General features: G+C 46.9%; 1 protein-coding gene across 1 annotated transcript in view; it reads left to right on the plus strand.

The window, feature by feature from the left end:
• The window catches only part of AHR (aryl hydrocarbon receptor), a 66810-nt gene that overhangs the window by 3746 nt on the left and 37482 nt on the right, over positions 1-25582 (plus strand). Inside the window, exon 2 of the mRNA XM_021000004.2 lies at positions 8999-9186. Within this exon, the coding sequence (XP_020855663.1) occupies positions 8999-9186 (188 nt within the window). The remainder of the gene's footprint in view (positions 1-8998; positions 9187-25582) is intronic.

Here is a 25582-nt window from a genome sequence, read left to right on the forward strand (position 1 = left end):
CTAGCACATTTATTATGGTGGTTTAAGCTTTACGATGCACTTTCCTCTCATCAGGGAAGGTAGTGTTGAGCGCAAAGCACAAGGTTTCTTGTCAGAAGACCTAGTGGGAAGGTTGACCCTGCCCCGTGCCGTAGAATTGGCAAAGTGTCTTCCCCGGAGCCTCTTCCTCCTCATCTGTAAAAGTCACCAGGGGATTTGTGAGGTGCCTTTTAGTTCCACATCTGACCTCTAGGGCCCAGGCAGTGCAAACGTCCTCTGCTTCATTTATCCCACTGGGGAAACTTAGGCTTGGAGAGAGGCTGAGTGACTTGCCCTGGGTCACACAGATGTCACAGCCAGGATTCTACCCCAGGTTCTTCCTGAGCCCCAAACCATCCTCTCTCCATTCTCCATAGCCACTCTTGTTCTGTCTTTATTAGAGGGAGAAAAAGGGGTTATATTTAGATTCTCCAGCCTTTTTGTTTCAGTAATACTTTTATAATTATCTCCAGATATGTGAGGTTTTAGGATTACAGAAGGATTTGAAGGAGTCATTGGAGCCTATTAAGAGAAAGACAAGATACAGTATTGAGAGTCTTACATTATTGCTATTTTTAGTGTCAGAAAATAGCTAAAATAAATCTATGAATTATTGTCACCTGCTACTTGTTTGTATTTTCAAAAAAAAAAGATTCAGTCATATTCCTTTGTAGGTCTTCTGTGTGTTCTGGGTGAACATTTATCTAGGGAAGATTCACCTTTTGTCAAGAATTAAATTAAAGAGCAAGATTGGGTTAAAATAAGGATGTCGCCACATGTCTTTTGGTGAAGTCTGATCACAACTGTGGCATTTTAACGTGAACTTGAAATTGTATTTCTTTGCTGGAGCGCTCCTTTGGCTCAGGTCTCAGCGTAGAAGGGGCATCGGAAGCATCAGTAATTCCAGGCGCTTTAACAAAAGTCTTTAACCTGAGCTGTTGCTTCTGCTTCCCCCAGTTTCCTTTCAGATGATTTTATATAACAAGCATGCAAAGGGCTTTGGATAATTTCCTTGAAAAATTAGGCATATGAGAAAAAGTTCTGCCTAACTGTGAATTTACCCACTGGAAAAAAAAAAGAACCTTATGAACAAATAAAAATAATTACGATCTTCATCCTTTCTTAGTTGGAGCTTCTTACCAGAAGACAATAATTGTTTACTAGATCAATGTTTCCCCTGTCCCTTAGGAACTGCTGCAGAGGCAGGCCCAGTGTTTGCTAAAGGCAGGCGATCCTCATTCCAGGGACTCTTTGGGCCACAACCAGGCTTGTCGATTTGAAAGGATTTTAGACATTGGACAAATGTCACAGTCCAATCTCTTTATTTTATAGATAAGGAAAGCCCCGAGAGGTGAGGCATTTGCCCAAGGCCACACAGGAAGTAAGTAAAGTAGAAAAGGCGACATTTGAATCCAGATCCTCCGTCTCCAAGTCCAAGGCTTTTAGATACAGACAAAAATGAAAAGGGGGCACAGAGGATAAAACACTGGGCCTGGAGTCAAGAAGACTCGTCTTCTTGAGTTCAAATCCAGCCTCAGACACTTACTAGCCACGTGACCCTGGGCAAGTCACTTCATCCTGTTTGCCTCAGTTTCCTCATCTGTAAAATGAGCTGGAGAAGGAAACCGCCAATCACTCCAGTATCTTTGTCAGGAAAACCCTAAATGGGGTTGGTCACCGAAAGTCATACACGGCTGAAGAATAACAACAAAATATGAAAAAAATCAAAAGTTTGTCTTAATGTTGTTTGTGTGCATTTATTCATCAGTAAGCACAGGTGATTCTGACATGTCAGTGTTATTTTGGTATATTGCAGAAAGTTAAATAAGAGACCTGGGGGTAAGGTAGGAGGAGGCAGATTTCAACTCAGTTTAAAGAAAACTCCTCACCAGGTAGAGCTCCTGGCAGGTGAACGGGCGTCTCAGGGAGGTCATGAGCCCCCTGCCCGCTGAGGCTGTTGTGAGGAGGCAGCTGGGGGACCAGACTCATGCTTTAGGTCGAGGCTGACCTCAGTGTCCTCGGAGGCCTGTTCCCCTTGGCAGTTCTGGGGTGGTGTTGTGGGTTCATGCTGCATTCCCAGGCGTTGCTCAGAGGTCTCCCTCGTGTCCTGTTCAGTGCCGGGGGCACCCCTGATGTGGGGAGTAAGGCCCCTCCTTTGGAGACTGACCCACACTCTCCTGGGAGGAGTCGGGGTCTGGGCCTGCACACACCGTGTGCTCAGCGTGAGGCTCGCTGCCCTTCACAGTTATTAGCTTGACTGCGATGCTGTTCTTTGAGGTCCAGAATGGGGGGTACCAGTACTCAACGGTGTTTAAAGGGTTTATAAAATTGGGTTCCCAGTGATAGGCGGGCTAGTGTCTTATTGGAGAGCTGAGGGAGTTCAGAAAACCTAGATCCTGTTGAGCTGTGTGACCCTGGGCAAGTCACTGAGTGTCTCTCAGTGTCCAGGTAATTTTCAGGGTCCCCCGAGGCATCAGGAGGATCAGTCCTAACCCTGAGGTGGAAGCCGACTCCAGCTGCTGCCCAGCCCACTGAGGAAATGGGCCCTTTGGGGGACCACGGGCCTCCTCTCCTAACCTATTACTGTGGAACTTATGAATATTTACACAAAAGTCAATATTCACATCCCAAGATAAGCAAACCAGGACTCTACTTGTAGAACTAGGGCTTATCTTTTGTAGCTTGGAAAGAGGAAATATTTTAAGGGGTCAGATGACTGGAGTTTTGCTTATACCACATGTGGCTTTCTCTTTTCCTGATTTTTTGGAGATGATTTAATCTTTTAGAGGCACCATCCTTAGCATGTAAGTGAGAAGAAAGATTTGGAGCCAAGTCCCTGAAATTATTCCTACCTGCTGAGAGGAGAGAAACATGACGTGGGACATTTTAAAAGCAATGGATAAGTCATATTTGGATTGAGCATTTTGTTGTTTAGACTTCTACTTGTCTTATCTTTAACAAGCGAATAGATTAGAAGAATTCAGTATTGTCAAGGGAAAATGCTCAGTCTTCTGGCTTTTACTCTAAGTTCAGATCCTAGTAGATTTAGGTTTCCGGCAGTTTCTGGAAGAGAGGCTGTAAGATGATTTTAAGGTGAAGTCGTAGTTTTCTAGACGAGGCCCAAGCTCAGTTTGCTGTCCTTCCCTGAAGAGCTCCGTGGTTAAGAAGCCCTGCGTCAGCATGCCCGCAGGCCATGCTTTTGTTCTGGGGCCTCCATTTTCCTGACGTGTGGTTAGTTAATAGGCACCCTAGCTCTCGCCAGTGATATGTCACCTGAGAGGGGGCTCCCAACACTTTTTTGAACTTACTTGTCTGGCTTAATATGTGTTGTGTATTAAAATCATCTTTGTGCTTGGGCCACAGCGTGGGGGAGGGGAGTCAGCATCTGGTTTTCCACACTGGTTCAATACTAAACGAAGCTGTTTTGTAAAATACGCTCGTGGAGGTTGGTTTTCTTTTGTACTTCACATCCTTCTCCCCCAGATCTTCAGATTTTTGACAGATCATCTTTTATAATCAATGGAGATTATACATGCAAACGCACTTTATGATTGATAAAGCGCTACATAGATAAAAGGCGGTAGGATGATAGAATTTTTTTCGCATGTTGATATCTTTGGTTTCTAACATGACTTTGATTTCTACATATGTCTGCTTTAATTCCCTGCCCAATAAGGCATCTTGTACCAGAGAATCACTTAAAATAAAAGTTCAGCCAAACGTCACGAGCCCGTGAATTGAGCTTGAGTTTGGTGGTATGTGCCAGGTCCTCTTCCCCAGAGCGTCCTCAGTGACGTTTGTGGGAACCGTTGCTTTCCCTCATTTTATATCTTTAGAAAATGATAAACATACAGGCCGAGTGGCTATAAATGCAGGGCCTATAAATCATGCACGGATCCTGGAATAAAATCAGGACTTCACCTCCAGTCCCCACTCCATCTACGCTCTGATTTCGTTTTCCTAGGAAAAGAAGAACTGCTTTTAGTGCAAACAGGACTCAGCAGCCATATCTGGAAAGTCTTTCTTTCTTAGATTCGATGATGGTAGAGCTGGAAGGGAGAACTTGTCCACTTTCTAAGTCCCATTGCTTTAGTTATTTATTTCTTTATTTTGGAGAAGAGGAAACGGAGGCTGAAAGGATTTGTCACACGTCCAAAGGCAGCACATTGGTATCTGGCTGGGGCAGGACTGGGATTAGAACTCTGCCCTTCTCTTTTATAGGCAGATTTTTTTGTTAAAAAGTACATTTTTTTCACCATTTTCATAGTATCTTTTATGAAAAATTTTGAAAACTGTAACTTTTCCAAAATTGTCTGAATGAAATCTTCTTGTTTCAGAGATCAACTCTTCTTCTACCTCTCCTTCTCTCTCTCTCTGTCTCTCTCTCTTTCTTTTTCTCTCTTTCTCCTCACTCACTCACTCTTTCAGCAAGAAGGGTGATCTCCACTAGGTTTGTATTGAAGTTTAGTTCTCAAAAGTCTAAAGCAGGGACCCTCACTGAGATTCTGCTGTGAGCCTTTGAGTAGTAAAGTACTGCATCATTTGGGGTTGGAGGAAAGCTAAAGAAAGCCTCTGTGAATGCTTCCAAGCAGCCAGTTACACATTGAATAGAAGTACCTTGGATGCCTGGTGACTTCATGTTTCCATTTGTCTATCAACCATCCATCCATCTGTTCATCCATCTGTCAGTTCATCCATTCATCCATTCATCCATCCATCCATCCATCCATCCATCTATCCATCCATCTATCTATCCATCTGTCGGTTCATCCATTTGTCTGTTTGTCCTTCCATCCATCCATCCATCCATTCATCCATCCATCCATCCATCTGTTCAGCCATCTGTCAGTTCATCCATTTGCCTGTCCATCTGTCCATCCATCTATCCACCCATCTATCCACCCATCCATCCATCCATTCGTTCATTCATCTGTCTGTCCATCCATCCATCCATCCATCCACATTTCAGTGAGTCTGTGGTCTTGTCACTTCTTCCTGGGGTGTAGATCACAACCTGGCTCTGCTCTCTCACCCTTTATGACTCTTGGTCCCTTTTTCTCTCAGATACTTCCTATGGAGGTCACCCAACATGGCAGAGGGTTCCTCTGGAGTGCTTAGAGGAGGGATGTCTATACCAGAGTGTTGGAGACATTACATATACTGCAGCAGGGATGACATAAAAAAGAGAAGTGCAGGAGTTCACATGCACATGTAAACAGTTGTGCAGTGCTCACACATGCAGTGTGCACATGTGCATGCGCACACAGTGCGCACACGTGCACGCACACACGGATAGGCATCTTTTTTACGTGTTAGAGACAGACTTAGATAAAGACTTTTCCTTTTACTCACTTAACATGTCAGTACATTAAACATTGATGTTGAACAGATGTGCCATAATGCCACTCTCTGACATTCAGAGTGTCTTGGGCTTCGTGGATGGGTTGAACTTGGCCTCTGAGATGAGAGTCAGAGTTTATAGAAAAATGCCACTTCTCTCCTGTAGTTTATAGTCTTATGTTGTCCAGAGGTGACTCAGGGTAATTTTACTTACGTAAGAAAAAGAGGAAAAATGCCAAGTCTGTCCCTCGAAGGCCTGCCTCAGGAGGTGCTGGGATGCTGGCTGTCACATGGATCAAGGGAGCATTTGTAACCCCTCGATGTGTTAGGGACTGTGCTAAGTGCTGGCAATCCAAAGAAAGGCCAAAGATGGGCTCTGCCCTCAAGGAGCCCCCGGTCTAATTGTCATTCCACAGCGAATGACGTGGATGCACGAGCTCTAGACAGGACAGACAGGTAATCAAGAGCGGGAAGGCCCTGGAATGAAGAGGAGGTGGGGCAGGCGTCCGGGTCAGAAGAGAGCACCCAGGGGACCTAGGAGAGAGAGTGTTTGGTTTGAGGGATGGTGAGGAGGAGGCCTCAGAGCACCTGGAGGTGGTGCAAGATGCAAGGAGACGTGACAGGTCGGAGGCTGATATTCCAGGGGAGAAGGGTCTTGGATGGGGGGATTACTGAGGGGAGGGAGGGAGATAATATGGTCACGTGTGGGCTTTAGAAAGATCAACCTTGACAACAGTGCAGGATGGGCCGGAGGGGAAGAGGTGTCTGTCAAGGAGACCCACCAGCAGGTAGTTCTGGGTGATAGGTGGCACAAAGGGTGGAGGGCTGGACCAGCAACCAGGAAGACCTGAGTGCAAATCCAGTCTCACACACTTACTAGCTGTGTGGTCCTGGGTGAGTTATTTAACCTCTGTTTGCCTCATCTGTAAAATGAGGATAATAATAGTACTCACCTCCCAAAGTTGTTGTGAAGACTAAATGAGATAGTAATTGTAGAGCGTGTAGCACGGCGTCTGGCACACGGTAAGCAGTACATACGTGTTGGCTGTCATCACCATCGTCAGCATGTAACATGAAGCTGAGGGCCCACGTCAGAGTGCTGGTGGTATTAGAGGAGAAGGGGACATGTGGGAGAGACGTTGTGGAGTTACAGTTGATAGGCCTTGGCCCCAAGTGGGATTTGGGCGGTGAGAAGTAGGGAGGAATCGAGAATGCCACCTCCATCGAGCCAGAGATTGGGAGGGTGGTGGTGCCCTGCGCAGTTGTGGGAACGTCTAAAAGGCCGCTGGAGATGTGAGATTGGAGGGCCACGGGGAGACTGAGGCAGGACAGGCAGATCTGAGGATCCTCAGTGTAGAGATGGTTGTCAAATCCATGGGAGCTGCTGAGATCCCCAAGTGGCGCAGTCTAGAGGGAGAAGAGGAGAGGGCCCAGGACAGAGTGCGGGGGGCCGGGCACACCCACAGTTAGAGGGTGAGATCTGTAGTCAAGGAGACCCAGAGTGGGGAGGTCAGCTTGGCGGGAGGAGAACAGGGGTAAGGAGCGGGGTGTCCCAGAAACCCGAGGAGAGAGAGACTGTGATGGAGAAGAGGGGCGCTGACAGTGTGGCAGGCTACAGAGAGCTCAGGAGCCATGCAGAGCCTGTCTCTTTCTCATGCTCTCCTTGTTCTTACCTTCCTTCCCATTCCCTTTAAATCACCAGTGAGCATCTTTTATCTCAAGCAAATGCAAAGCACCAAACCAGAGGTTTGCACTCAAGGACTGCTCAAGGGCTGCCATTCCAGGTGCACTGCAGGGATTCATGGTCGGGGTATCTGTGGATTCAGTCCCACAAACCTCTAGTGGCCGGCTGCCTTCTATATGCCAGTCGCTGGGCTTGCCACTGGGGATGCCCAGCAGGAGGGAGCTTATGTTGTCCCAAAGAGACAGTACAGCTAAATAGCCCCTCTGGGTGTGGTTATTGGAGGAGAAAGGAGGAGATGCTCAGGAATGCTCTCAGAGGCCCTGGCAAGGGGCTGATCACTGAAGGTGGAGGTGGAACATCCACGCTGCAGCCCCACGGCTTCACAGTCTTGGAGATGGAGGCCACCGTTGCTGAACCATCCGGTACAGGAATGGAAATGCTGGGCCCTAAGCCTGGAGTCCATTTGTCAAGGGCTTAAGACATCAGGGACTTGTACGTCGTACTAGATGCAGGCCAGTGACGTGCTGAGATGTGGGCTTTGGCCAGATCCTGGGGCAGCTCGGGGAGAACTGGCCAAGGAGAGGGGACCTGGAAGCCAGCACCTACCGCCCAGGGTCTGCAGCAATCAGCCTGGCGGTTCTGGAGGCAAGATTAGATGATATGCCAAGCTGATCGCTACATTTCATCTTCTCTCTAATGCAGTCATTTAATCTTCAGAATTATTTTAAAAGCTGGTAATCCCTCTTGGAGGGGAGCCACAGCACAGTGTAGTTGGAAGAGGCCTGCATCTGGAGTTAGGGAAACTTGGGTTCAAATGCCTCCCCCACAGCTCAGGGAGAACGTGAGGTGCAAGGCAGACGGTGCTATGGTCTTGGATTCCAGTCCTGATTCTAGCATCTGCCATGTGTGACCTTGGGTGATAGTGTTGCCTTGCTGGGCCTCAGTTTCCTACACTGTGAAATCCAAGAGGGTTGAGGCAGATGACCTCCACAGTCAGCCTTGAGCATCTTGTCTACCATTCTGTCAGATCACTGAGCCTCAGTTTCCTTACCTGTAAAATTGGGATGCTAGCTGCAGTGTTTTCTCCTAGGGCTGTGGGGACACTCAGATGAGAAAATGTCCATCCGAGTCAGACAGGCCCTGCCCTCAGAGAGCTCCCCTTCTGATGGGCAGACAGCACATGTGCAGGGTTTCAGCTGCAAGGCCAATGGAAAAGCCCTTTCTTCCTTAGTCCTTAACAAACTAGGGCGGGGGGTCGGGGTGGGGGGAGTAGATGGTACCCAGCACGGGGCTTATCAGAGAGACCCAAAGCAGAGGCTGGTGGGAAATCACTACGCTGAGCCCCTCTTTAAGTGGAGGCCGAGGACAGGGGAGAACTGGGCAGAGTCGGTCTTGTGGCATAATGAGACTCCCCAGTAATGAGCTTCCTGGGAAATGAAGGCATGGTGGAGAGTCCAGGGAAGTCCAAAAGCAGGGCAGCAGTACATGATAAAGTGCACACGGAAGGGAAAAACAAGCTGAAGAAGGCATTTGTGTGCTGGGTCATCTGCAGGGTAACAGAGAGAAGCCTTACTCCCAGCCTCCACGAGGCCGACCAGCCGTGCACATGCTCGTGTGCGTGGGTGGCTTTGCTCCTCTCACAGACGATCATTTGAAAGAGGAATTTTGTTCTCAGCAAACTCCTTAATTATGGGTCGCTGTTCAATCAATGGCCATTTTTAAAAGCCATGATGCATACTTAAACATTTTTACACATAGTTCCAATTAATTTTATTTTCCACTCACTTTCTTTTTTAAAAAAAGTATATTTATGGTTGGGAAGAGTCAGCTAATAGTTTAATTGTGCCTGAGAAAACTATCTCAGCAGGAATTGTAATGGAAAGCTTCAGAAGGAACACTCATGGACGTGTGTGATGGCTTGTTGTTTTCTAAGACACGTGTGTGTTTCCCCTCCAGAGTAAAGCCAGCACCATTGGAAGGAGTCAAGTCCAACCCGTCCAAGAGACACCGCGACCGGCTGAACACGGAGCTGGACCGGCTGGCCAGCCTGCTGCCCTTCCCCCAAGACGTCATCTCCAAGCTGGACAAACTGTCCGTGCTCAGACTCAGCGTCAGCTACCTGAGAGCCAAGAGCTTCTTTGATGGTGAGACAGCAGGATGTCACTGCTCTGAGCTTGCTTGTGAAGTAAAGGAAAATGAGCCCAGTGTGTGCATTGCGTCTGTTTGGGCATTTAACATTTTTTAAAAATTAGCCATGTGTGAGTAAAATCTCAAGTTATTATTCTCTAGTTAAAGTGTGGCGGCAAAGCCAAATACATATTGGCTTTAAAAAGCAATTTTCCAGTTTCATTCATCAAACCAGATGTCACCACTTAAATGAAATCTGTCAATGAGCCTTTGAAAATAATAGATTTGAAAGTAATATTAACTTCATGAATATTCCTGATCCCCCTCAGCCTTTTTCTCCCCTCCAGCTTGTTCAAGTCTTTCTTTTCATACAATTCTCTCCTCCCATCCATCTCCACATATAGATATACACAGATGTATAGATTACCTTGACTACATTACTGTCAGAGTTGCAAAAGTGTGTTCAGGTGGATTTTCACTCATTTATTTTTCATCGAACACTGTGGCTACCTGATTTCTTCTAGCGTTGACCGTGGCTTTTGTTTTCTTGTTTTGGTGAGGCTATGGGACATAGTGGATAGAATATACGAGTCAGGGAGACTTGGGTTTGAATCCATTCTCAAATACCTACTAGCTGTGTGACCCTGGGCAAGTCACTTAACTTCAGTCAGCCTCAGTTTCTTTATCTATAAAATGGGTATAGTAATAGCACTTAGCTTACAGGTTTGTTAGGAAGTTCAAATGAGATCGTGTATGCTTTGCATACCTTAAACCTGACTATATCATTAATTAAGTAAAGTAGATAATGGATACACAAACATACATATGTATATCTGTGTGTATGTATGTCTGTATGTGTGATCTTATAACTGCCCATAACCAGGAGTTACAAGACTCTGGTCTCTGTTCCTCACTCATTCGGCTGTGGTTTTCCTCTGTTGGTTTCCTGCCCACTGGCCTGTGCTCCCAGGACCTCAGGGGATGCCTGCTGGGAATGGCCAGGGCTCAGCTGCCTCTTCACCCCTGAGCTCACAATAAAGCAGCCTCAGAGGGTCAAGATGCTTAGCGGGGTCCGCAGTGCACCGCGGTCACTTAGCCTCCGTAACTCTCTTGCAAAGATGGGGTAAATTATGCATTTGTGAAGACTGAAACATCTTTGAAAATGCTTCCATTGTAACGTAGAAGTAGTAGATTAAAATTTGCAGCGATACGTGTTTCTGACTCAAGGACCAGATAGACTTTACCTAGAACTGAATCAGTTTGACTTCTCACCTAAACATGTGAAGAGTTTCTGTCCTTTCTCGCCATTACTTTGTTTCAGGGATGTTTGGGGAATCTTACAAAATGCTCATAGTTCCTTATTTGGGGGGTTGATGGTGGGTGTTGTTTAGGGAGGCTGAGACCGGAGCCGGCCTCAGAGGCAGCAGCCTCGGGGAGGTCTCAGACACAGGCCGGCACGTGACCCTGAGCAAGCAGCGCTGGGACAGCTTCATCCATCAAGACGCGTCCCTGCCCCCAAGTTGTGCTCCTCTTTTGGTCTTGTTTTTTTCTCCCCAAGTTTTACAAACACATCTGCTTCATAATTTCTATATGTAAGAAGTGCATGTATATGGGAGAGATTGAAGCTCAACCCTTCTGTGATAAGGCCTCTCGTGGTCATTGCTTCTGGAAGACTGGGCACCCAGGGGCGCATCCGTGGGGGGCTGTGTATGACTTCTGCTGCCTGCTAGCCATTCAGTCCCACAGAAGACAAGGTGACAGGAGACCCCAGGGACTGGCTGTGGGACTCTAGGCCAGTCACCCTCTTGGAGCCTCAGTGCCCTCGGCTGTTAAATAGGGATGATCACACTCAGTCTACCTGCTCGGCAGTGCTGCCACGAGTCAGTGTCTCACTTTGCTTTACCACACATACAAATTCTTGCAAAGTCTCTTCTCAGGGAGACAAAACTAGGTGGAAAATGAGAAGGCGAAACAAAGTCTGCCCGCATCTGTAATTTTAAAGCTCGGAGGTCACTGTCCCAAGGGGAAGTTACAGCCTGTGACTGGAGCGCCCTTTACCTGGACAGTGTTGGAGAGGAGCGTGGTGTGGCCAGTCTGCGATGGCCAAGCCAGCCGCCGCCGGGAGGGAAGGGAAGCTCCGAGTGAATAACAGGATGCCAACGGGGGGCGTGGGAATTCCTGCGGAAAGAAAATAGAAGCGAGTAATCATGTGATCTTGTGAAAAAGGAAACCCACGTTTTTGCTGTAACAATAGATATTTTTCCAAGAAAATATATCCATTTATTCTTGGTTTAAATAATCCAGCCTGAATGGGGCGCCAAGTTGAGTGGCCCTGACATATACCATGAAGGACTTCATTCCCCCTTTCCTAAAACGTCCCCAGAAGACACTCTCAGGGTAACTTCAGAATAGTTGGGAACACTCTCCAGCCGTATTGAGATGCCCTGATAGCCAAAGAAATGAAGTAATTTCCTTGGCTTGCATGCAGTTTACTTAAGCTTATGCTTTCATAACAGAAACCCCTGTATACAGATGTGGGTGTATGTGTCTGTATGTGTGTGTGTACATCTATACGTATATTGGCATTTCTCTGACATTTTCCAAAAAGGAAGAAAAAATCTATTATTTCTTTAATTTTTTGATTCAATTTCACCTGAAAGAATTGGTCATTGATTTAGGGTTTAAATCCTAATTTGATCCTATATTTCATTTCAAGCAAGTGTATTTTTTTTATTGAACAGCAGTGTGACCTAGTGGTTGGAGACCTGGCCTCAGAGCCAGAAGGACACGGATTTAGGTCCTGCCTCTGACATTTTCTGGCTGTGGGGGCTCTAAGTGACCCTCCTGGTAGCAGTACGACTATAGTGTCAGCTCCTGGGCCTGTCCTGCCTGGCTGCGATGCCGGCTGCTGGAAGAGACAGAAAGGAGCACCCCTGCCCTTAATGGAGCCTTGTGCTACTGGGTAAAGTCTAGGTGTTCGATTCCAGAACATGGCAGCTCTCTCTCCCTTTTCTCCCCTCTGTCTCTCCTCTCTGTCTCTCCCTTCTGTCTCTTTCCTTTCTCCTCCCTCTCTCTCTCTCTCTCTCTTCTCTATCTCTTTCCCTTTTCTCCCCTTTGTCTCTTCCCCTGTCTCTTTTCCTTTTCTCCCCTCTGTCTCTCCCCTCTATCTCTCCTGTCTGTCTCTCTGCTCTCTCCTCCCTGTCTCTTTCTCTCTCCCTTCTCTCCCCTTTGTCTCTCTCTTCTCTTCCCTCTCTCCTCCCCTATATCTCTCTCTTCTCAGTATATGTTCCCAACCCAGTTCTCAGCCAAGTGTTTTGTTTTTTTCCTCCTAATCAAAGAAACAACTCTGTGGATTGCAAGCACGAACCCAAGACAGTGTCTGCCCTGAAGAAGCTTATATTTTCAGGGGCGGGACAGTAGGAGGAGATCAGCAAATGCAAATATATGCAAAATAAGTACAAACTTCCCCTGAGGAGCCACGGGGGGAGTCGGCAAAGGCCCTTGAAGGAGGGTTCCCAGGGCCATGGTGAGGAGGCAGCCTTTCCAGGCCAGGGCTACCTGGCTGCCCAAGGCCCAGCAGATGCAATTGGAGGGTGCTGAGTTCAGGACCATCCAGCAGGCCAGGAGGGCTTGAAGGGGGCGATACCTCACAGGCCTCCTGGGAAGGGGGTTCAACCTAGACCTTAAAGGCTGAAACACGAGGCAGCTCTGATGACTCAGTAGACAGAGCATCAGGCCTGCAGGCAGGAAGTCCTGAGTTCCAATCCAGCCTCAGACACTTACTCCCTGTGTGACCCTGGTCACCCCTGCCTCAGTTTCCTCAGCTGTAAAACGAGGAGAATAATAGCACCTACATCCCAGGGCTGTTGGGAGTCACTGGTTGGCATTTATCCCAGAGACACTAGGGAGCTTCTTGAGTGGGGCAGGGAATGACGTGGCCATGCCTGGGCCTTACAGATACAGTTGAGCCAATGGGCGAAGGCTGGGCTGGAGAGGTCAGAGGTCAGGCAGGGAGACCCAGCAGTCCAGTGCAAGGCCCGAAGACTTGAGAGTCATGTGAGGGGGAGTGAGATGGGGTGACCTGGGCTTTCATGAGGACCCTTGCTCTCATCCCTGACACCCAAAGGCTGCCTTTAGTGACCCGGTATTGAGCTGCAGCCACTGTCCCAGGGCGGGCTCTTCTCCCCTCCTTCCCCCATCCAACATGGGGTGACACAGAACCCTCCCAACAGTCCTGCCTCCGAGCTGCCCCAAGCCACCATCCCATGGCCTGCTTCCAGAAGGCACCTAGCCCGTCCCCCAGCTCTGCCTCTGGCTCCTCCTTCTGCAGCCTTCTCTGTTCTCTACTACACCTTTGCTTCTGTTTCTTCCTGTCATTCCCTGTCTTTGCAGCCTCCATCTGGTTATATTTTATTAGTTTAAAAACGATTTCCTGTGTCCTTTACCTCTAAAGATTCTCAGAAATCTGTGATTTCATCAGTTTGATAATCCTTCCACAGATACAGATAACATCCCTCCTTTCACCCCAGACTTTAGCTAGACAGTGGCCATGAGTCATCAGGGGTGAACACGTGGTCACCTGGTGCCCAATCTTAGTTAATGAGCCTCTGGGCTGGAAATCGAAGGGCAGATCTGTCTCCATCCTGGCCATCTTTCCTTCTTGGTAGAATCTGCAGGAATTCTGTATAGCCAGATCACACACCAGTCCCTTTGTAGGAAAGGGCCATTGGGCATCAGTGCCAGAAGGAAGATGGCATGGGAGTAGGGAATAATCAGAAAAGGACAACCGAATTGTTGAGGGGAAAGGTGGAACCCTCCCCCATGCCCCCTAGGGAGGACTGACCCCAAAATAGGCCACAGGTGTGGGAGAGGCTGCATGGTCCAAGTCTGCAGGAGTATGCGACATGTGTTTAGGGAAAACACAGTAACGTTCACCAGATCTTGACTGCTCTGTCCCTGATATGTTTGGGACCACAGAAGGGTGTGTCTTCCCCCACTGCTTCTTTAAAGTGATCCAGGCTAAGAACAGAAGCAGATTTTTACACATTTAGGTGGATAGTAGCCGTGGTTGTTATTAAGGTAGTCTAGGTCATTTCGGGTACATGTGCCTCCTATCTGAGGTGGACGGCTGGCCAGTATGGAGCAGGCCATGGATCTGAACCACCATTGGAGCTAATGTGGCCAAGGTTCTCCACTGAATTCCTTCTCCATTGCCTCAGAATGGCCCAGGAAGGGATTGGGGTCCTCAGTGCCAAGGCCTGTAGATCATTGTGGGTTCTAGCAGGCTCGAAAGGCTAGAGGTATATAGGCTTGGTGAGGAATCGTGTGTCTGCCATGCAAAGAACAGCCTCCTCCATTGTGGAGGTTGGCTCCACCATCATTCTTGTCTCGGACGTGGTAGAATTAGGGAATTTTCCTGCGTCCATAAGTCGTGATGAGCCCGTCTACTGAGTAGTGCAGGGGGAGTGAGATATATCATTAGAAGGCAGTGCCTGGCCTGGCGAAATCACAGAGCCTTCAAGCCCTGCTTTCAAAAGAAAACAAAGTGGATTTATCATCAGCTTGAAATGGAATTCTTCATCTTTTCCTAATCGGTTGTTTAATTTTAAACACATCATGTTATATGTTATGGCATCAACTTCAATTGGACTTTGCCAGTAAACAGAACAGCATCCAAGAATGGAAAAGGGCTAATCCATCTTTTCTAATTAGCCACAGCTGTGTCGATTTTCTTGCTCTTCTAATTTGGATTATTTGGGGGGGGCCTTATAGGAAATCCTTTAAACATTTTCAATAAATTTAAAAATCAGAATGCTTTGTAACTGCTATTTTGAGCTGAAAATACTAGGTGTCTTCTAAACGGGCCTTTCTGGAGTGGCCAGGCCTTTTCATGTGACTTGCTGCATGTTTGTTACCTTGCCAGATTTCTAATAGCTTCCTCTTATGTTTTCCATAATCAAGTCTCGTTGTTTACAGTCTTAGAATCACTTTGGAGTATTTGGCTGTTAAGGATAGTGCTGACTTTCAAGAAAGCTAGCAGAAATTGGGATATGTTTCACACCTCATGGGTGTTCCTAGAATCGTTTCTGTAGGGCAGTGCTATTTCCCTAGTCAGTTACTTATTGGAAAGACTCAAAGTTTTGAAAACCTCAGTATTTTATGTGTGAGAGGGGTGAGGGAGACTGAAAATGTTTTCATTCATTTGACCTTGCTGTTGCATGTTCTTTGTTGACTCTTCACTGAAATAAAAAATAGCATCTTTCTCCCTTCTTTCTGGAACTTTATGCAGCTGCTTTAACAGTTCATTCCCAGTTCATCAGGTTTTACGGAAGAGGACTCTTGTGTTTACACTTCTGCTTAGCTTGTGCATTCCTCTGGATTGCAGTCCTGCTTTGGTATCACTATAACCAATGCATATTTCTTAATGATAGATGGCCAAGCCAAGACCGAGTTCCAACAAACAAGTTAGAGTGAATTAGGACGTGGGCCTCTTTTAGGCTGGTGTTTTTCTCAGGCGGTCGCATTGGGGAGGAGGCGAGGATTCTGGGTGTGCCAGGCTGTGGCAACATAGAGGTGGGCAGCGACAGCCACTGCCCTCAAGATGTTCATGTTCTAATGTGGGAGCCGCGTGGCAGCTACCTGCCATGTAGAGAAGGGAAGGGGAGGCAGTCGCTGCTGGGGAGTGGCAAAGGGGACTTTCAGGTGAGTCTTTGAGGGAAGCCAGGGATCCTGAAGGGGGAAATGACGATAGGGGTGGGGGATGGCCAGCATGAAGGCACGGAGCATCATGTGAGGAGAGGAGCAGGTAGGCCCGTGTGGCTGCATCATCGCCTGTGTGTGGGGAACAAAGGAATAGATTGACAGGTGTGGCCTTTTCATGAATTATTGTAATTGCCATCATCTTTGCAGTAGATCATAGATAGGTCAGTGCCTCTCCCCCTCCCCCAGGTGAACCCCAGGGGCTCTCTGTCATCTCCAGGATCAAACCGAGAACCCTCCCCTTTCACACCAGCTCCCTGCCCTTTCCCATCTTCTTACGCCCCACATCCCCCAGCCTGCACACATGGACGCAGAGACGTGCTCGGTGAGCCGATGAATGACCCAGTCTCCTTGCTGTTCCTCTTGGCGCTGGACACGTTTCCTGGCTGGTCCCCCAGGCCCCATGCTCTGCCTCCTCATCTGTCCTGGCTTCACTCACAGCCTAACCCGTACCTCTCCTTTCACAGGAGGCCTTTCCCCACATTTTGCATTCTGGTGCCTTCTCCTTCTTGATTATTTCAAAGTGTTCCTGTCTGTAGCTGGTTTATAGGTAGTTGTTTGCATATTGTCTGCCCTAATAGACTGTGAGCTCCTTGAGGGCAGGGACTGTCTTTGACCTTTCTTTGTATCCCCAGCATATAGCATTGGTGGCTGGGTTTTGATAAATGTTTGTTGACTGACTGACATCCAGTGCCCAAGCCATCCCTATATGTTTAAATACTCGAAATATAGCAAAAGCAATTTGTTTATAACAGAAGAGAGGTGTAAGGCAGGAATTTCTGCTAACAGAGTAGCTAAAATCAAATGAAAGCTGGAATCTGTGCCTGGCACACAGTAGGTACTTTATAAATGCTGGTTGATTGACTCATAGAAGCTCAGAGTTGTAAGGGAAGGGGCCCTCCGGGCAACTTGGTCCTGCCTATCCCTGGCAGATGGTCTGCAGTGTCTAGTTAAGCACTGACGGTAACTGGAAGCATCTGCCTATGTCCAAATGATTAAAATGTCCTTTCTATTGACCCCATTGATATAAAACATCTCCCCGTACCTTGTGTCCTTTGGACCAGTGCAGAGCTCAGATTCTTCTTCCCCACGGTGCCCTTGCAGTAATGCGAGTCTCAGACGCGGCCTCTTCCGCTAGCCTACGCTCGGGGGCCCCCCAGACCCCTCGCTCCTTTGTGATGTTGCTGTTTGACCTGGACCAGGTCCACACGGGCTGTCTCTTCATTCTACCCATTCTTCTTAGTTTTCCTGTTAGCCAGCAAGGCCAGCTGCACTTGAGGACCTAGAGAGCCACAAGTGGGCTTGAAGCCACAGGTTTCTCACTCTTGCTCTAGAGCCAAGCCAGGCCAGCTGGTCTAATATGTCCTCCTCACACAAGAACCCTTCAAATGTTTGGAAGTAGGGATCATGCTTCCCCCCATCCCAGATCTTCTGTTCTCCAATCCAAAGCTCTTCAGATCCTTCAAGGAACCCTGGGGAGATCTGGTTTCCAGGTTTCTCATTATCCTGTCGCTGCTGTGGGAGGGCGAAGGAGCTGAGGTCTCCCACCCCTTAGTGCAGGGTTACTTCCGTCATACTGGGACAGCTGAGGCTGGCATAAGCCCATCAGAGGCTGTTTACCGTGAGTGAGACAGCTGAAGAGAGAGTCAGGGAGTGCAAGAGCAGAATTGTGAAGGACAGATGGACAGACAGGATGAACAGGATACGGAAAGCCTGGCCTCGCTTGGGCCTCAGGAGCTCAGCCTGGGGGTAGCCTGACTGAACCCAAAGGTGCACCAGAAATTCAAGGGCTCCAAAGCCGTTTCAGGGCAGCCATCTCTCAGCCCCCTTTGCTGCATCTAAAATGAGTATTTCCCATACTGAAAGTTCTGTGTAATACTGTCATCCTAGCTGAGAGCTTTCAGTTCCTTACTTGGAAGGCTGGATTTGAACTCTGGTCTCCCTGATTCCAAGCCCCACCTCTGCCCCTGACTGCAGCAAACAAAATGGCGTGCATCTCCTGTGGGCTTGTTTGGTAACCTCAGGGTTTCACAATCGCCCCTATTCAATTTCATCTTCTTGTTACAACCTGCTCAGATCATTTTAAACCCTGATTCTGCAGTTCTGCTTTCACCTCCTTCTCAACTTTGTCTCTTTTTGGATTTGAAAAGGAATTGTCTTTTCAGCGGGCTCCTAAAGAGTGGAAAAGGGGGGTAAGGGTCCCTGGCCAGCAGGCCTCCCCACTCACCCACCCCCAGGTCTCAGGTCAGATGACCCAAGGGTGCCTTGCAGCTCTAAATCTCAGACTCAGTGATCCTGGGGTTGAACTGGGCACCACACAGAGATAGATGTGGCCCCCACATTCCCAGTGCATGGTCTAAAATGACAACTTTTAGGCGCAGAAAAAGAAAGATACCATGCGTGTGATGGAAGATTGATCAGTTGAAATTAGAGAGATGTCAGTCATTTGGGATTTTTCTTATTAGTTGCACCCATTTTTCAAAAAGTGTGTATCCATTTTTTCTGTAAGACAGTTTTTAATATCTGTATTCCTCTGGGGTTAACTTTATTGTCTGATGAATATTAAAAACTGTTCTATTTTATATATGTATATATGTGTGCATATTATATATATGTAATGCCCATTCCATAAGCCCCTTAGTGAGGCTGTTCTTCTATTTTATATATGTATGTATTATATGTATGTAATAATATATAAAACATATAAATGTAATATACATATATAGGTGTATGTATAATGGGGAAAAAAGTTCACCCACTCTCTATCCTATGGCTGCCCATTCCATAAGCCCCTTAGTGAGGGAAAGAAGGCTGGATGAAAAGTTAGGAAACGGGGCCTTTGGTCTCTGTTCTGTCACCAGCTGTGCGAGGGATCGTGAGCCAGCCCCGTCACCCCCTGGGGCCTCAGCCAGCAGCATCACAACTCTCTTGGGGTATTTTGGGAGTGTTGGCCTCCTTTATAAATGTTTGTTGAATTAGCAAATTAGTCATGAATAAACTTATAAACAGAAACCATGATTGTACATGGTGTTAAACAGAGAAGTTACATCCATAGACATCCTAGAACCATTGGACTGGCTGGTCTTTGACAGCTGGAAGAGACTGTAAAGGTCCTGGAGTCCAAGGCCTTCTTTTAAAAATTAGGAAACTGAGGCCCAGAGAAGGGATGTGGCTCGCCTGAGGATACACAGCTAATTAGTGACAAATTCAAAACATTTCAAGCAGCCGGGCAGAGCAGTGGACAGAGCATTTGGCCTAGAGACAGGAAGACCGAAGTTCAGTCCAGCCTCAGACGCTTACCAGGTGGGGGACCCTGGGCTAGTCTTTTTTTTTATAGCATTTTATTTTTACCCAATTGTATGTCAAGACGATTTTTAGCATTCATTTTTACAAGATTTTGAGTTACAGATTTTTCTCTCACCCTCCCTCCCCTCTCTTCTTCCTAAAATGCAAGCAATTTGATATATGTATGTATATGTATATATATATATATATATATATATATATATATATATGTGTGTATGTATCTATATCTATCTATCTATCTATAGTCCTTCCTTCTTGAAGAGGACCAAAATGACATCACTGTGTTAGATCAAGTTGCATTGTGTCCAGCTTTGGCTGATCACACCAATACATTCCATAATGCCCTCTATCTCTTGTTTGGTCATGAATTCTTCCCTTCGCCATAGATCTAACAGGTAGACTATTCCTCGCGCTTCTAATTTACTTCTGGTGTCACGCTTGCAGAGATTTTAGCCTCAGCTGTCCTGCCCCCAGACCACCCTCCCCACTCCGATCCACCCTCCACACAGTTGCCAGGGTGGTCTCTGATCGAGTCACTCCCCTCTTCAGGAAGCTGTATGCCTCCCTCTGGTCTCCAGGATCAAATTCAAATTCCCCGTTCAGCATTTGAAGCCCTTCTCCGCTTCCATTCCTCCTACATAGCATTCCACCTCTGGGCTGTTCGTAATGCCAGGCACCTTCCACTCAACCCCCACTCTTAGCATCCCCGTTGCCTGTAGAGCTGAGCTCAGATGCCACCTTCTCCATGATGCCTTTCATGAGCACCCTCACTCCATGCTGCTCCCGTCTCCTTAAATTACCTTGTATTTATTTTTTTCTTATTTTGTATAGACTTATGTGTGATCCTTCCCCACCAAAGAGAGGGATTATTTCATTTTTAGTTTTGAGCCCTCATACCTGGCACAGTCCTGGGCACAAAGCAGGCACATTTTGGGCTGAATGATAAGGGAGTTTGATCCAGCAATGGTGTGAGGGAGGAGTGATTGGAAGTGAGAGATATGCTCTGAGAGCCATGGGAAGGCGAATGTGGTGGGCATACAGGACCTGAACTCAGTGATAGCCTGAAGGATGGAAGGGGGGAGGGCATGGATGGGAGGGGCTTGGCTCAGAATCCACAAGACTTGGCAGCTGATTGGATGTGGAAGGCAAGGGGGCTGGTGGGATAATGTTAGCCTTTGGGCATGGCGGCTGAGTGTGTGGGAGTCCCATTGATAGAGACTGGAAAGAGAGGAGTGGCTTCAGAGGGAAATTTGGTTTTGCCTATACTGGGTTGGAGGCATTGGGAGGGAATTCACGTGGGGGGGCTTCTGAAACTAAGGGTCTAGAGCATTGGGAATAGATGAGATCACCAAAGGAGGTTTGATAGAGAAGGAAAAGGCCAAAGGGCAGGGCTGTGGGAAGGTTGACATTAAAGGTAGAGAGGTGGAAGAGACAGTGGTGGAGGTGTCTCAGTGGCCTTCCATCCGAGGCTCTTCCATGTGGCTGTCCACCTTTGGCCTCTCTGTGCTCCAGGAAAGTGTATGCCAAGAGTCCTGCCCCCCTGGACTGTGGGCCATTCACCTAAAAAAAAGGGAGAGCACTGATGCCCTTCTCAAGGGTAAGACTTGGTCTGTGAGGGTGAAGTATATATGAGTTGGGCTGGTTCCCATAAATGGCAGTGGAATTTAGGTATGCTGAAGATGTAAACTTGGAAGTTTTAAAAATATCATTTATCATCATATTTGCTAGACTAAACTAATTTAGGGATGTATTCCTTTCATTTAAATGCACTGTTTAGTGCTCTCAAGTTTATGTTGAGACTTAGATGTTTTTATGGTTAGGTTTGCAAAGAAAAACATAGTCGATTTGGTGACTTATGCTTGTGTCATGGCAGAAATGAAACTTATCATGACTTGGTAGTTTTATCACTTAGGCTTCACTACTTGGCCATATTGTAAGGAAATGGTTATTTTTGTATTTAAACTTTAATTAGGCTTTTAAAATTTGTGACATCTCCATTTCTTTCTGGTTCAAATAAAACTTTTTTCTCCTTGATTGGCTTCAGAGACTTAAAAAGTTCTGGTGCCATTACATCTGGAAAAACAAAGTTCTAGAAACCATTTAAGTGGTGAGGAATCATAGAATATGTAACTCAGTGAAAATGTTCATCCCATTTCTGCATTCGATCTAGAAGAAAACTGGAGGTTTGGATTGGAACTTGAGCGAAGTGATGGCTGTAGACTTGGGAATGATCTACATGGTTATGGTAATTGAATCTATGAAAGAGACTTTAGGCTGGGAGACTCATGAGCAGTCATTGAATAGTCCAGGCATGAGGTGATGAGGGCCTGCACCGGGGAGGTGTGTGCGAGAGATGCTGTAGAGATGAACTCCACAGGCATTGGCACCAGCTTGGATGCAGTGGGGGTGAGAGAGCGAGGAGTCCAGGGTGACTCCTAAGTTGTGAGCCGAGGAGAATGCAGTGCCCTCCTCAGTAATAGAGAAGTTAGGAAACGTGGAGCATGGGGGAAGGTTCAAGCATGTGATTTCCATTTAAGATGTGTGTGGAATGTCCGGTTTGAGGTGACCAGTAGGCTATTGGAGATGCGAAGTTGATGGTCAAGAGAGAGTTTAGAGCTGGACAAGTAAATTTGAGAAACATCTGGATCGAGATGGTCGTTGAATTCAGAAAGCTGATGAGTTCCACCAGTGAAGGAGTAGAGATGGAAAAGAAGTAGTGAAGGAGGTGGAAAGTGAGGGTCCTATAAGCTGGGGACATAGCGAAGGCATTTAACCTTTCAGAATGAAAGGCCTGGGTGCTGGTTGTGAAGGACAGAGAGAGTCCAGTCAAGAGATGGCCTTGGCAGAGAGGAAGAAGAATTCCAGGGTGCTGTCCCCAGAGCCGGGCTTTCCCATGGCACTTTGCTGCCTTAAACACAACATGCTGTGGTTTGTGTGACAGACACCAAGCATTCTTTCTACCTCATAAGTTTCTGCTCATTGACTTCAAAGAGTTCTTTATGGAGGAAAATAAATCTGGCCCTAGATGTGGAAGGGAGGTCTCAGCCCTCTCATTGTCCACTTCCAAAGTCTAGTTAACATTTAACCAGTTATAGTTCTAGCATGAGGTCAGGGAGCTGGAGTAATTAAGTTACTCATATTACTTAATTTACATTTTGGGAACTCTCTTCAGATTTGTGTGACTTGTTCCAATGCTTAATTAACGTAATACTAAATACATTTTGGGTGCAATTCTTTGTTATATTTTACTTATTTTTATTTTCATTTCCTCTGTGGAATAGGCCATGGCATCATGTAAGAGGATATGCACCAATGTGAACCAGGAGAATTTTTTAAAAGACCTGCATTGGGATTTTGTGTTTGGACTTTGATGATTTACATTATTTCCAACATTTCAGATTTCACGAGAGACAGTGTTGGATAGAGAGCCAGTCTTAAAATCAGGAAGACCTGGGTCTAAGGACAGCCTCAGAGCCATCCTGGCCCTGGCCCCCGTGCAGATCCCTTACTACCTCAGTGTGCCCGCGCAGCTTTCTAATCTTCTAAATGGCAGCGAAATGAAAGGTCCCCGCTGCCAGAGGCAGCCTCCCCCCGGCAACTCCCATCCCAGGGGAGGTCTGATGGAAAGGCTTTCTTGTCATGCATCGCGGTGTAGGCATCAGTTCTTGTGTCCTTCTGAGCTGGAAGGGCTTTCAGCACCGTCTTAAGGACACCCTTTGGGTTCCAACAGGAAATCAGCTTAGCAACGTTCAGTGAAGCTCATCTCCAAGGGAGCCGCAGGGTCCTGACATTTTGTTGCTACAACGAGGTTTCTTGACCATCCAGCAAGGCCTGAAGGGCAGAGTGAGACCTCTCAGAGAGGCCTGAGGAGGTATAAGTGCTGACAGGAAGCAAGGATTTTGTAGAATTATTCAGATTCATAGAGGGACGTTTCCCTTGGAGAAAGTTTGCTCTTTTGTCATCCAAAACAGACATTTATTTTCTGGACCATTATTAAGAATGGTGTCAGATTTAGAGCCACAAGGAACCTTGGGGGATTCAGTCCAATTCTGTCATTGTACAGAAAAGGACACCAAGGCTTGGACAGGCAGGAACCTCACTCCCTGACCCCATTTCTCTCTCTACCACAAGAGAAATAATTTTCATTTGGGTCGAGGTTCAGAGTTTTGCTTTGCCAGAGTCTGGGACTGGAAATGAACCTCAGATGGCAGATGTCCTGCCATCTCAGATTACAAATGAGGAAACTAAGGCCCGAAGGAGATAGGGCTTGAACTCAGGCCCCTGAATCCAAGTCCAGCTCACTTTTCATCTATTACACCATGCCAGAATTAAAGAGTTCATGGTCAGCAAACAAGTACCTCCATTCAAGCCTCAAGAAAAAATATTTCACTTTGAGAGTTTTTGTGTTCATTTTGTTTATTATCAATAATTTACTATTGGTAGTTCCTTTTTAACTAAGTAAAGCTAAAGTAGCATTCTGTTATTCATGAGTTGGAAGCTGCTAGGTGGCATAGTGGATAGAGTGCTGGGCCTGGAATCAGGAAGATCTGAATTCCAATCTGGCCTCAGACACTTATCAGCTGTGAGACCCTGGGCAAGTCACTTAACCTCTGTTTGCCTTAAACCACTGGAGGAGGAAATGGCAAACCACTGCAAAGCCACTGTCTTTGCCAAGAAAACTTCTTGGACAATGAGGTCCATGGGGACACCACTGAACAGCAACAAAGATTCATAGTCGCTGGTCTTTTACAGCCTTAAGTAAACTGGAACTTCAGAATTTAGATAATCCCTTATCCATCAACAAGCCTTTGTTAATGCCTGCTATGCCCCTGGCCCTGTGCTAGGTACTGTGGGTACAGTTCTGATGAGTAAAATAATCCTTACTGGTAAAGTGCTTACATCTGCTGGAACAGATGGCACACACACCCGTTACTCTGTGGAGAAAAAATATAAATGCATGTGTAATGATCACAGCTGATCCATGCTTCGTTATCCCCTGGGATTCTGGTTTGTACGCTCCTAGAATTTCTCCAGAGAGGACCCAGGCAGGATGCAGCCGTGGGACGTTCCTGGCCTACAGATGCAGCACTGGAGCTGTCCAGGAGACACCCAAGGACCCCGTGTCCTTAGGTCAGCGCGTTGAGAACATGACGTGGCGCCTCGGTGTTTTCTTTCCTCTTCTCCTATCTTCTTGAGAGAAGCACACTCCTCCTCCATACTTTGGTAATAACAGAGCCTTTAGAAGAAGCGGAGGAAGGTCTGAGGAGGCACAGTCACAAGCTGGGCGTCACTCATCCTGCAGTTCACGCCAAACTATGGACATGTGGCCCCAGGTGCATCTGAGAGATCTTTGTCTGTGACCCGGCTGTTCAGTGCAACAGAAGCCACACTGTGAAGCCAGGAATTCCAGGTGAAGCTGATACTTTGCTTCTGGATTGTAGGATCATAATCTGAGAGGTGGAAGGGACCTTAGAGGCCATCCAGCAGAAACTTGTCACTTTATAGATGAGGAAACAGAGAAGTTAAATCACTTCTTCAGGGTCACACAGCCCATAAATATCTGAGGTAGGATTTAAACTCACCTCTTCTTGACCCTGAGTCCAGTACCCTTTCCGCTAAGCCAAGGTTGTAAAATGTTTAATTCTTGATAAAACTCCACTGCAGTCTTTCTGCAATGTTTCATGATGACGTGACAGTTACCTTTGGTACTAGAAATTCTGAGAACATAAGTCCTGGTAGGTCCTCCTGGGCTAGAATGGCTTTGAATCCTGGCCTTGGCGCTCCACGATCCTCCTTGTGCTAGGAGTGAGCTTTGCAGCCTCAACAGTTTTTGAAAGGCATCTTCTGAAGCACTGCTGGGATGTGTCTGCGTTAGCTGAGGGAAGACCGGAGTCAGCAAAGCACACAGCCCTGAAAGATTGGGGGGAAATCTCTTCTTTCTTTTTGATCTTCAGAGTTATCCAAAAAGAGTGTTAACGGATCTTTCTGCTTCACATCACCTGTATTCCCCAGGCTATCGCTCCCCCCACCCAGAGAGCCATCCCTTATAACAAAATTTTTAAATGGGGAAAAACAGTTCAACAGAAGTATATCTGGCTTCTCTTGTTTACTCATTCAGTGGCGTCCAACTCTTTGTGACTCCATGGACCGTAACATGCTGGGTCCTTCTGTCCTCCACCATCTCCTAAAGTCTGTCCAAGGTCATGTTTGTGGCTTCCATGATACTCTCTCTCTAACTCATCCTCTGCCATCCCCTTCTCCTTTTACCTTCAATCTTTCCTGACATCAGGGTCTTTTCCAGTGAATCCTGTCTTTTCATTGTGTGGCCAAAGTATTTAAGCTTCAGCG

The sequence above is a fragment of the Phascolarctos cinereus genome, unplaced genomic scaffold, assembly GCF_003287225.1.
Source record: "Phascolarctos cinereus isolate Bilbo 61053 unplaced genomic scaffold, phaCin_HiC Scaffold_1;HRSCAF=81, whole genome shotgun sequence".
Taxonomy (NCBI): Eukaryota; Metazoa; Chordata; class Mammalia; order Diprotodontia; family Phascolarctidae; genus Phascolarctos; species Phascolarctos cinereus.